This window comes from Colossoma macropomum, unplaced genomic scaffold, assembly GCF_904425465.1.
Source record: "Colossoma macropomum unplaced genomic scaffold, Colossoma_macropomum, whole genome shotgun sequence".
NCBI lineage: Eukaryota > Metazoa > Chordata > Actinopteri > Characiformes > Serrasalmidae > Colossoma > Colossoma macropomum.
Genome location: NW_023494791.1, coordinates 21,524,362 through 21,537,345, shown reverse-complemented (window position 1 = coordinate 21,537,345; position 12,984 = coordinate 21,524,362). Strand labels below are relative to the sequence as shown.

General features: G+C 40.0%; 1 protein-coding gene across 6 annotated transcripts in view; it reads left to right on the top strand.

The window, feature by feature from the left end:
• The window catches only part of ctnnd1 (catenin (cadherin-associated protein), delta 1), a 28,642-nt gene extending 18,923 nt beyond the window's left edge, over positions 1-9,719 (top strand). For 4 of the 6 annotated variants that reach the window (XM_036574359.1, XM_036574364.1, XM_036574363.1 and 1 more), the window contains 12 exons: positions 454-571; positions 713-869; positions 1,273-1,290; positions 1,876-1,941; positions 2,174-2,301; positions 2,408-2,558; positions 4,559-4,754; positions 4,878-5,071; positions 5,222-5,272; positions 5,399-5,481; positions 5,801-5,900; positions 7,243-9,715. In XM_036574359.1, coding sequence (XP_036430252.1) covers positions 454-571; positions 713-869; positions 1,273-1,290; positions 1,876-1,941; positions 2,174-2,301; positions 2,408-2,558; positions 4,559-4,754; positions 4,878-5,071; positions 5,222-5,272; positions 5,399-5,481; positions 5,801-5,860 — 1,222 coding nt within the window. In that variant the 3' untranslated portion in view covers positions 5,861-5,900; positions 7,243-9,715. Of the gene's footprint in view, positions 1-453; positions 572-712; positions 870-1,272; positions 1,291-1,875; positions 1,942-2,173; positions 2,302-2,407; positions 2,559-4,558; positions 4,755-4,877; positions 5,072-5,221; positions 5,273-5,398; positions 5,482-5,800; positions 5,901-7,242 lie in introns of all 6 variants that reach the window. The other 2 variants (XM_036574362.1, XM_036574361.1) reach the window with 2 other exon arrangements.
• The last annotated feature ends 3,265 nt before the right edge of the window (positions 9,720-12,984 follow it).

The following is a 12,984-nucleotide window of genomic DNA, read 5'->3' as shown; positions in this document are numbered from 1 at the left end:
TACATCTAAAGAGAGCTAAAAGAGTCTCGCTCCCTCCCACTGATCTTTTTGTCAGTGTTCTGTCTCTGTCTTTGTATTTGTACTTTATTTGTTTCAGGGTGTTCATTTAAAGCAGTGCTTTTTCAGATAGCAATATTATTTTTGATAGACTTGAGTGAATATGTACCGGTGGTTGGTTTCTTTGGCATTGCTGCATGCCACTCTGTGCACATGTAAGTGTTTGAAGTGTTTTCAGAAACCGTTATGGTGTATTAAATTTAGTTCTGAATTTTATTTTATTTTTTTTTTTATCACATGTAGCCTTGATTTGCACAACTTTTCTCTTGTCAACGTTGCAAAAATATTACAAAAATTACATTCAAAGCCAGATCTACTCTTATAACAGCTCTAGGTCATTTTTAGGTCATTGTTTTTGCCTTCCACCTTTTAATGCATGCTGCCTGATCTCTGCAGGAATGTGAGCTCTGAGAGGAGTGAGGCCAGAAGGAAGCTGAGAGAATGCTCCGGCCTGGTTGATTCACTCATGTACATTGTCCAATCCCAGATTAACTGTAAAGATGTGGACAACAAGGTAATATCAGTTAGAAATAATATAATTCCATTTTCTTGCAAAAACATACCCTAGAAAGTTGGGGAGCTTGTAGTATTTGTCTAAAACTTTATTCATTTCATTTTCCAATCTCTTTTCATCTCTGTATCTCCTTCTGTTTAGCTGATAGAGAACAGCGTTTGTCTGTTGAGGAATTTGTCCTATCAGGTGCATCGGGAGGTGCCAGGCTGTGAGCGCTACCAGGAGACCACACCTGTCAACCAGGGCCCCACCCCTGCCAATCAGAAGACTGGCTGCTTCAGTTCCCGCAAGGGCAAAGGTGTGTGCGTGTGTGTGTGTGTGTGTGTGTGTGTGTGTGTGTGTGTGTGTGTGTGTGTGTGTGTGCGTGTGTGTGTGTGAGAGAGTAATGAAACTCAATAACTCTTACTATAAAATGATCTTGATTACTTCAAGTGGATTACATTTTCCATTTTTTTCATACTCCATTGTAATTGTGATGCAGTATAGTCAATTTAAACCTTACTGCATGAGAATGATGCTGAATCTTTGCATTTAGTTTTTTGATTCTTGTGTAAGTTTATGAATGCAAGCTTGTTGCTTTTGGTGGCTGGGGCACTGTTGCTCTATTTTCTTTTACTGAAATACTCTCTTCCCTGTCTTTCCACTCCTGCCATGTTGTTTTTCTCTTCCACTCCTGCTTTCTTCTTTCGGTCCCAAAACAGACGAGTGGTTTTCCAAAGGTAAGCCTGTCCTTTTGTGAGCATTGCCTGCTTATCATAGATCACTAATATACAGTCAGCCATTTTTGCCTCACTATCAGCTCTTCTGTTATTGGTTTGGTTATGTTTTGCTCTGGCTTAGCTAATGTAGTTTGAAATGGGAATTTTGAAACAAATTCTTTAGATTAAATGCTCCCCTGCTCTTGCTTCTCATTTTCAAATTCATTTTAGGACCTTGACTTGCTTTCCTAAGGAGCAGTCTTACACACCAACATTCACCATCTGTTATTTTTCAAATATTGCCTGTAATGTTCATTCTGACCTCAAGGGGGCACCAGGGTGTATAACAGCACACCTCACAGCTGAACTCTACTTTTAGTTTTCTCAGCTAGAGCAGTCACACTAGCATATGGTGATTGTTTGGCACAGTTAGTATGTTTATAACCTTTTACATTTTATTTTGTACACTGGATTTTTCTCAAATTTGTTTAATATAAAGGGTAGTTAAAAGGTAGTTCTGTCTTTGAGAAACCTGATTTGGCTATGATTTTGGGGTGTTTTGAAGGATTATATTTCATTGCTTATTTTTTTGTTCTGTCATTTCAGGGAGGAAAGATGATGATGGAACTTCAGACACGATTGACATTCCAAAGAGGACCACGCCAGCCAAAGGTATGGAGGCATTATATAGTGGCATTAATGAACACTTTTTAATGGTATAATGAAGAAAAAAATGAAGTGTGCACTTAAGAATTAAGTTAAGAATGATGAAAATGAACAAAAACAGAAGACATTTAATAATCTTTTGATTTGACAACATCACCATGATTTTTACTTTGCAGCCCAAAGGCAAGTGTAATAAAGGAAAGTCAAATTAGTGACTCATCACTGTTCTGGTTTGTAGGTTATGAGTTGCTATTCCAGCCTGAGGTGGTTCGTGTGTACACTTCCCTGCTGAAGGAGAGTAAGAATCCCTCTGTTCTGGAAGCATCTGCAGGAGCCATACAGAACCTGTGTGCGGGCCGCTGGACTGTAAGTATTCTCTGCTAACTGCCATTCAGCTGCTGTGAAGCACTTTAATTATAGCCACTTCTGTCTATTTTTGCTGTATTTAACTTTTTTTCTCTCTCTCTCACAGTATGGACGCTACATACGGGCGGTCATGAGACAGGAGAAAGGATTGCCCATGATGACTGAGCTGCTAGCTCATGGGAACGACCGTGTGGTCAGAGCTATGTCTGGGGCACTTCGAAACCTGGCGATTGACCCTCGCAACCGTGAACTGCTAGGTGTGTGATCTGTGTATGCATATAAAGAAAACACTCTATACGACAACTGTGCTGTATGAAGGATGTTGGAAATGCGTTTAAGCAACTACTGTAATATGAAGCCTTAGGTTACATGGGACCCTGTGGTAAAGGTTAAACACACCAGGCTTTTTTTCATTTTACTGCAGTGCTGAATAACAGTCTTCACAGTTCATTTCACCAAGCAGGCTATTTCTGGTAGTGTTTTTTCACACTGTTGTGAGAGAGATGAATTTGAGGGGAGGGGTGGCTTCTGGTGGCATTGTAAATGCCTATCAAAGACATCATGCCTTTGGCAAACATTGTCAAACTGTGGAATAGGGGTGCGGGAAAAAATCGATTCTTAGATGCATTGTCATGCGGACGTGAACGATTCTGAATCGTTTTAATTTATAACATAATGTTGACGGAACGCAAAGGGCGGAACTTGGAAGTGCGGAAGTGCAGCGCCTGGACAGTCTGTGGCGGCACATAACAAAAACACCACTGGACGAGCGAGAAATCCGAGCGGCTCCCTCTGCATTAAAAGCCAGGTTAGGTCAGGAGTCACAACACAAATGTTAAGAAGAGCCAATTTGTCCTTTCAACAAAAATCAAACCACCTTGGGAGCCGCAACATTTAATGTCCAGTGTGTCTCAGTATGTGTTAATGTCCTAGTTTAGGCTAAACGATATAAACGAAAACGCGGACTTGCTCTGCTCTGCTTTAAGCTTTAGCTATAGCCGCTATCCTCCCCTTTCCCTCGAGAAACTTTTCCTCAGAAGTTGATCAGTTAAATGTCTCTCAACGTTCGACTGTTTTACGAGGCTGAAGTCGCTTCTTATTCTCCAGCTTCTTGTTCGAATTTACCCGTTCCACCTTAAATTCTAACTGAGGCGCCAAATGTAAATGCGGCACCATTTAAGGTGGAACGGGAGAATTCGGAAGAGAAGTGACTTCAGCTTCGCCACTTTTTTAGTGTTTGACAGTCTCTCGTTGCAGATTTAACGTACCAGGAAACCAACTGCGCTGCTTATAAATGTGAATAACGCATCGTTGCTGTGTGACCTGCAGTCTGCACGCCAGTTCTCAGTCGTTGCGAAACGGGGCTTTCGCGCTATGTTGCACACGTCCCGTCTCAAAGACATTTTACTGACACAGCAATCCCCCCCGTCTCTACAACGAGACCAAAACCAAAGTTATAAAATCACTAAAGAAAATGGGTAGAATAGCTGTAACATGTGCTGCGTGGACATCCACTGCCACTGGATCTTATTTCACCGTAACTGCGCATTTTATCGCAGATTAGTAGCAGCAGCTTCTCGTGCTCCAAACAAGAGCACTGAATGAGAGCCTTCTAGTTCACTTGCCACATCACCTTCCATTTGATTTATTAAAAAAGATATTAGAAGTAAATTCATTTTGGATCATTACAAATACTTTGCTTTAAAAGTACCAAGTCACTTTAAATAACAACACAGTCACTTAGTCACTTTAAAAAGTATATTGTCTCTATATTCTGTGTATATTTTGTGTATATTTAACATATTTCCGTTGGTTTTTCTTGTATTTTTATTTATTTACTTACTGTAGAGTGATTACCTGAGCCTCACCACAAGCATTTCAATGCATAAATGTCCTGACATGTGCAAATGACAAATGAACTTGAAACTTGAACTCGAAACTTGAGCTCACACAGTGAGAAAATATAAATGCTACATAGAAAAAAAAAAGATGCATCGAGATGCATCGCCAATCGTTTTATAATCGCATCGCAGCCCTCTGAATCGTAATCGAATCGTGAGGTGCCTAGAGATTCCCACCCCTACTGTGGAATATGGAGCCTTCAAGAGCATCACTACAGCATAGAAGATGCTGTTTTGAAATATCTGCACTTTGTGAAATTTAAAAACACTCATTCTGCTTTAACAATTGTTACTAAGTCTTGTGCAGCAAAATGTTTCTAAATAGTTCTCATAGAGTAATTCTTTCTGTTCCGCAGGTAAACATGCTGTGCCGAACCTGGTGGCAAACCTTCCAGGTGGTGGTCAGAGCCAGCCTGTGCGTGCTCTCTCTGAGGAGACAGTGGTGTCAGTGCTGAGCACTCTGGCTGAGGTAGTAGGCTCCAGTCTGGATGCTGCCAAAACCCTCCGCAGCTCACAGGGCATTGAGCGACTAGTGCTTATCAATAAGGACGGGTCAGTGGATGTCTGTACCAGAATTTGTGCTTGTTTTGCTCTTAGTATGCTCGCATTTTTCATTGTGTGCATCTGTACAAGTTAACTTTTTCTGTTCTTTGTCTGTGTTTGTCTGTCCCACAGTAATCGCTCAGATCGGGAGGTGCGTGGGGCCGGTCTGGTGCTGCAGATTGTGTGGGGTTTTAAGGAGCTTCGGCGCACGCTGGAGAAAGATGGCTGGAAGAAATCTGACTTTGTGGTTAGTGTCAATCCCCCCAGTAACACTCGCAGCAACGGCGGCTATGAGGACAGCAGCACCCTGCCACTCATTGACAGAGGTAAGAGACATTTACTCCCAGACTAACCAGCCCATCTACTGCTTTCACTTGTTCATAACATGCTCTTTACCCTTTTTCCATTATATCTTTATGAATATATGCTGTTTTGTTATTTATGCATTTATAACGTTGTTTTTTTTTTTTCCTCAGGAGGAAAGGACAGAGATAGAAACATGATTCCGCTAAATGACATGGGATCAGGTGATTTTTAATCACATTTACACTTATCTCCCACTTCTTGATGACAGCTGAAATAAATTGACAGCATTTATATTTTTATATCAAACTGGTTGCGAGTATTAATTCAGTTCTTTCATTGTTTGCCAGATGCTTACACTACACTGGACCAGAGAGGAAGGAGGAACACTTTGGATGACACTCTAGAGCCTGCAGACAGTGATGCAGCTCAGGTGAAAATCTTTTACACATAGGCATGTTAATGTGCATACACGCACTCATATGCACACAAACAAACGGGACGTCCTTGTGGAATTTTCTTTAAATGTCCATAAACTTTAAGACTTCTACAGCAGACTCTCAGCATGTTCCATTAACTATGCCTTTTTGTAACTTGCTTCTAGCAGTAATTGCAGGTAGATTTATGAACGTTCTCACTACAACTAACCGTCTCAACCTTCTCTCTCCTCTTCTTTTTCACATGTTCTCGACTCTGATGACCCCTTTTCACCTCTGAACACCTTTCTCTCTTTCTCTCACGTACTCACTCAGGGAGGGATGTATGGGGAGAGGCGGGGCTCCATGCCCTTGCTGGACTCTTACGACGGTTAGGCCACTCCCCCTCCCCCCACTCAGTGCATGAGCGAGCATGGTATGTGTGTCCACTGCCTCCTTCCTTCACTGCATGGGCTCTCACAGTGTATGTGTGTGTGGTCCTAACCCCTGCTGCTGTAATTATTTATTGTTAATATGATTTTGTTGTCAATGCGGTATAGTTCTGTGATTGTTCTTTTAGTGTAGTTTTTGTATATGTGTGCTGTTCATGTGTCCACTTTGGCCACATGACTTGTGTAATCACATAACCTCTCCCCATTGATTGTGGGCCTGGAAACTCTGGGTTGGTTTGTGCATATGATGGCACATGCACAAAAAGCCCTTCGTAAGTTTTGTGACTAAATATCATTGAAGTGTTTTTTTTTTTTTGTGTATGTGTAGTCAGTGTCGTAAAGGGATTGACAAGTCACTTTATTACCATTATATTAGGTCACTTCGAGAACTAATAATTTCATAGTTACACTTCCTGCTCATAGATAGAAAAGGGGTGGTTTCCTAAACTCTAGTACTTGTCGTAGTACTGAATATTACTGCTAATAATAGTTCTGCACAGAAAGCACATAAATATAGATAATAGTTTGTAGGAATAGAACATAAATAATGAATGTCAGTATTAAAGATAAATAGTAACTGGTTGGAGGAATCACCATGGGCACAGTGGGATATCCTACAACATGACTTGCATATGAAAAGCGTATTTTACTCATTTCTTTTCACTTGCTGTTGTTTAATTCTGCTTCAGTGATGTAGGAGGAGCCCCAGACTGTCCAGACAGTTCTCAGATAGGTCTGATGAGCGATATATTTTTTTATTTTTTATTTTTTATTATTTTTTATTTTTTTATGTTTTATTTTATTCCTTTTTTTTTCTTTCAAACTGGATGTTTATTAGATAATTAAATTTTATTGTCATACAGTGCAACATTAAAAATGTTTATGTTCCCTGGGACTTCCACCCCTTTCAGCAGGCCTCCCAGCCTAGCCAAATTGATGTATCGGATATCTTTATTAATAAAATCAAATAAAATAGTGTTATTTAAAATGTAATGAAATTACAATTCTAAAAAAAAGGTTCTAATTTAATTGAAAATGTTAAACTTGAAGGCTGAACTGAGGGACCTCCAAAATAGGCTGAAATTACATTTTATGGCTTCTGTGAAAAAGGGTTAAATAGTGACTTATTTAATTTCAGTTTAGTCATTCTTTTTTTCTGCAAGTCTGAAGCTTGTAACAGGTAGGCATCTGCTGTACATGTACTCTGTAAGAGAGTTAAAAAGGCAGCCTTTTTATCTAGAAATCACACATTTGAGTTGTCTATCCCTTTGTGTCAAAAGATCAGAATCTGTATTTATTTCTTTCTTGTCTTGTTTCTCTACACAGAAAAACTGATAGTGTGCATTACTCGTGGCGAGCGCCCTCTTCCTGCCTACTGTCCCTGCTGAGCCTCTGATCTGATCTCATCATGAAGGGACCACAGCCACTAATCAATAACGCAAAGAATCTCTTCCTCCATCATTATCCCTTCTCTCTCTCTCTCTCTCTCTCTCTCTCTCTCTCTCCTTCTCTCTCTCTCTAAGATCCAAAAGACTGATGACGGCCACTACTTGAGGAGGCAAAACACTATGTTAATCTTTTTTTCATCTTCTGGTACATTCAATCCATACAACCCTTTCTTTTATTTTTAATTTTTTTTATTATGTTTTTTCTCCCTGGGATGTATGTTAAGTAAGAAACGCAAGAGAGACTGAAAACACTGAAGAACTTGAATGGGTTTTTACCATTCATTCATGTCCTCCTCATCTTTGTTTTTATTCTTGTGGAACTACGTAGTATGCAATGTTTGTTGTTCCTCTTAAAAATGGTTGAGATCAATTGGTTTATTTCTACATTATAACCTGAGTCCTTCCACTACAGTGATGTTTGACCTCATTTATTGAAAACTCTACACAATGGTTAAGGTTAACACAGTACAGTAGGTATTCTTGCCACCACTACATGTCATTGCATTATTATTATTTGTTATCTTTAAACACTAATGACCTCATTGTAGAACTTAATACTGATACTTTTCGAAACTCTCTCAATCCCCCCTTTTTTTCTTCCGAGTTTATGTAGCTGTAAGAATGGTCGAGGCTTACAATGGCTTTCTTTTTGCTTTGCGATGGACAGTGATGAACATTTATGCCAAATTGCACCACTGTCGTGTGAGTTATAATATGAAAAAAGTAATTTGTATATACAATATTTCAATCATGTCTCATAGAAGTGTTTGGAAGGGAATATGGGCCATTTTGTAATTTAACCACCGTCTCACAACTCTCTGAGCAGATACCACTACATACCTTGTTCAGCTTTTGCAGCCCATTTGTCGTTGTGGTAATTTGTTGACTCTTTAGGGAGACTGGTAATGTGGTAGAGATGTGAATTAGATAGAGAGCTCATGGGGTAATGTTTGACTGTAGGAAGAGAAACATGTACTGCAGTTTTTGTTTCCCTGCATTGAGTGCCCTTAAAGGTGGCATTGCAAAGAAACTTTTCTTTTGGATTGGTTCATCCAATCCAAGTGAGTTATTTGGGAAATGACCACTTGTATCCCGATCCTCAGATTCCTTCTTAGGCAGGGTTAATAGCGGAGCTGGTGCTATACTCATAAAGCACCTCAGAGTGGGAGCGCTCTGTTTGGATCAGTGGATCAGGAGGTGAGTACGAGGAGCATGAACAGCGCAATCTCTGATCCTGCAGCTGCACTGCCACTCTGAGCTAAGCTCTTGGACCAGTTCTTGCTCTCTGGTGTTTCCTGTTGTCTGAATATAGATGTTTGTGTAAATATGATGGCGTCTAACAAATCCACCCTGCTTACTCTGAGTGCCTCGCTCGCTGATCGGTCCACTTGGCTTGTATGTATGAGCGTGAGTCTGGGATTCTGAAGAGTACATGGGAGACATGCTTAGGTTTAGGAGTCAGAGGGTTTGGCCTTTGTTCAGCCTCTGCCCCCAGTGCCTGTTTGTGTTGGGAGTGAATGATGGAATATTGAGGATGCGTTTTTTTTTTTACACGACGAGCTCAGTGCTCGCGCATTAGACTGCATATTCAAAATGCACAGTGATTTTCTGATGTAGATATTTGCTGAATGGGATACTCTAGCACTAGGAGTTAAGTTGCTTTTTTTTTGTTTGTTTTTTTTTTTTTTACCTTGGCTTTCTTTGGGAGTTTTCCCCCAAACGTATGATTTACCTTTCACTCCCCAACATTTTTCTTCTACGTGAGACACTACAGTTATCTGACCAGTTAAAAACAATAATGGCTTTTAAGCAAGAAGTATTGATCTTGAGGGAAGCAGAAGACTTTTTAAATAATATCTTAAAATGGCAAAATTGCATCTATTACAGGCAAATTTGAAGCAGAGCTCAGATTTTGATTCTAGCTTGATATTTAGATAAAGAAAAAATAAAAGCACATTTAACTATATATACCAGAGAATATTTGTTAATTTTAATTATTTTTTCCTCTTGGTTGTTTTTTTGTTTTCCCTTTTTTATATTTTATGATTGGGAATAATTTTGTTTGTTTCTGGGGCTGTTGTGGGTGAATGCATATGCAATCAGTTTTATTTTTAATTAAATGCATTTACAGTTTATATCTTTTAATTAAAAACAAAACAAGAAAACAAATCGTTCATGTGTCATGTATTGTCAGTTGTCATACAGTTTATATGCAAGACTAAAATCTGATCGTTCTGGTGATAAATATTTCATCTCTTTGCCTTGGCTCTTAAACATTGCACCTTTCTTTCATGGATTGAACATGTAACTTAGCAATACTGTTTTTAATAAAAGGATGATTTTTTTTCAAAGGTTGGACTTCGTGTATTGCGTGTGTTATGATGTTACTGTGCAAGTCATTTTCTCCAACGAAAGAAATGGGGGGGGGGTGTGTACCAGCCATGGATTGCAACGCAGTATGTAAGTGAGGTGGTGGGTGGTGGTCAGTATGGGTAGCAAATCCGTAAAACAGACTCTCATCTCAAATCCTGGACACGCTTTCTAAAATCATGCAGGCCTTCCATGTTTGTGCCATGATGCACATTCAGTGTTTGTTTAAAGAGTCCTTTTGGCAGGCTGTGAGAGCAATGGTTCAAGTTTTCAGGATTTGAAACGTTTAAAATGAGTCTAACAATAGATATGCGTTCCAAGTTCCTGGTTCTTAGGCAAATTGATCTGTTTTAGGCCAAACTACAGTGAAAATGTTTTTTGTTACATGATGGTGTTTAAGATACAAAGTACTTTGATTCTACCATCACCATCTTAACAGTGATTATTGTGATCTATCTACGACCTCTTCAAAGTATCCCCGTGTTTTTGGAAAAGGAAAAGACAAACCATGACGACTTTGGGCGTTAAAAAATCGTCCTGGTTGCCAAATCTTTGATTAATCCCTCTAGCGCCTCGGGCTATGAAGGCGGTATGGACGCTGCCGAGCGGCCACCATGTAAATGTAAGTTAACGAGCTCAGCCCTGTTCTCTACGGAGACCCGCTGGTGACATCCTGTATAAATAAAAATAATTCGTGGCCACGCCTTATTAACGCGTGGGAACGAGATCCTAATGCGTGGCCATGACTTCGTAAGGCGTGGGAATGAGATCACGGCTTACTAAGTCGTGGCCACGCATTAGGATCTCGTTCCCACGCTTTACTAAGTCGTGGCCACGACTTAACCCTCTCATTCCCACGCCTTACTAGGTCGTGGCCACGCATTATTCTTGTTTATGCAGGATGTCACCAGCAGGGCTCCGTAGTTCTCTGACTAAATTACTACTAAAAAAGTCAGAGAGGAGGAAACGGCGATTCAGTAACACAGGCAAACTAATGTTTTGCTGGCAGAGTAACAGGTCAGTCCATAACAGGGAGTTTGGCTCACGCTAACACGTTAACCTAACGGCAGTTCATTACTGAACGGGTTAGCGACGCTAACTAGCTTCCTTCGGTGTTCAGAAAGGTTTGGCCACTCTAAGACACATTTAGGTAACTCAGCTACTGTTGTGTAGTAAAAGCTTTTAGGCATTTCTGTAAAAATTGTCACGCAGCAGGAATCAGGAAGATTGCTAAAATAATTTTGTTAAATAGCACTGATTACTATAAAACTGAAGGACGTTGCGTTAGTCAGTAGTTAAGTTAGTGTGAAAGGGCTGGTTAAATCGCTCACCGTTGAGCGCCTCGCTGCGTTGTTTGAATGGGTTGCCGTCCTCTTAGCTTATCTCACCACCTGTTGCTTTCTTGATAGCTTTTGTTCTCTTTAGCTAACCTGTCTATCTGTCTGTCTCTGGTACTTGGTTCACTTTGGAGTTCATTTGACATGGTAAGCAGCGAGCTTTATCAAGAGCACAGAACCTAAGATGCTCTCATTTTAAGCGGTAGCTCTGTTTAAGCTAAGGCTAGTTAACGTTACTAGCTACCTAACCTCATAACCTAGATGCGTGGGCTTCAGTTTCCAGTCGATGTATTGAGGATATTTGGGCCTCCACATTTTCTTATTTTTCACTTCGCTAAGGCAAATGTTTCTCGTTACTGTTAAGTTAAGCATAAACTTGTGAGGTTTGGTCAAATTGGTAATTTAGACAGGGAAGCTGGCCCTGAGGTCAGCCCTATAGGACCTGGGTTTGACCCCTTGCATTAGCAATAAGTTATCATCTGTGAACTTGAAATATGTCATCAGTTCAACTTCTCTGTCTTTGTGTTAAACTTATATGCCAATTCAGATGTAATGCATTTGCTAGTTTGGTCCAGTTTAGTAGTGAAGGTTTAAAATGTTAGCTGTAACTCTGGATTTTGTTGAACACGTCCTCTACTGCTCTAAAAGCTGTTTTAATTAAATCTGAGTTTCTCCTGTTTATCTTGTAGTTGTCAGGATGTGGCGGTACAGGCAGCCTGGCTTTGCCCTGCACCTGCTTCATGAACTGCAGAAACAGCAGCGAAACGGCCTACACTGTGACACACTGCTGCAGACGGAGGGTGAGAGGGAGAAGGGAGTGAGGTCTGAGGGCAGCCGAGGCCCAGTTCCTGTCAGGATTGTTCTGTGTTAAATTTGTGCTCACATTTGAGTCATACTGGGGATTGTGCATTCTAGTGAATTTTCATTTATCATTTTCATGTTATGCACTTTTTGTATTTTGCCTACTCTACACACCTCACCTGAGCTTGTCAGTTAGTTCATGCGTTGAACCAGGTGTGCTAAATTAGGCAATACACAAGTGTGTGCAGTGTGGGCTCCCATGGGAACCCATGAGTTTAAAGGGAATTTCCAGTTTGTTTGTTTTTTTTAATTTCTGCATAGTTCGGTAGTTGAAAAGTAAACAAAATCATTCAAAGTGGTCATTCAAACTATCTGACTCAGATGTCTTTTTAGTGATGGTAATAGTAATGAGGAGTCACAGTGTCTACAGCACAGATACAGACATTTTATTCATTATGCAAAACCACTAGTAAACCACTGAGTTTTTATATATAATGTTGATTATGGAAAAACTAAAATGGGGTAAGTCTGAAAAAAAAAAAAAAAGATTTTTCTTTGCCTACAGCACCCAGTATGTACCTTTTCACCATGAATGGATTTTCAGAAATACATTTTAAGTCAAAAGCTTTTCTCAAAACTATCATAAAACATCAAACAGACATCATGCAGTGTATTCATAACCATTTCATGTGATAACTTTCTGTGAAGGGGCTTTTAGAGGCATTGAACTTCTCAGACCGGTTCCTATCACCACCACCATGAACAATTCTGACGCAAGAAGTTTCTCTAGAACAGCGCATTTCACACAAAACCACTCTGAATGACTTTGTTTACATGTTAAGGACTGAATTATGCAAACATGTTGGAAAATTGATGGAATTCCTCTTTAACTGCAAAGATGGTAGAAAGGAAAAGGGATTGTGCTTTTATGCAAGAGCACAAACTGCCTGACTGCGGGCCTGGGAATCGCAGAAATCATTCTGTTCTGCAGAGGGAATTGTATGGTGAGTAATGTTGATTCAAATAATCTGGTTCAAAGGCCTAAAAGCTATAGATGCACTCAAACATTTACATTTGAAATGTGCAAGTGCATACGTTTTGCACTTGCACAC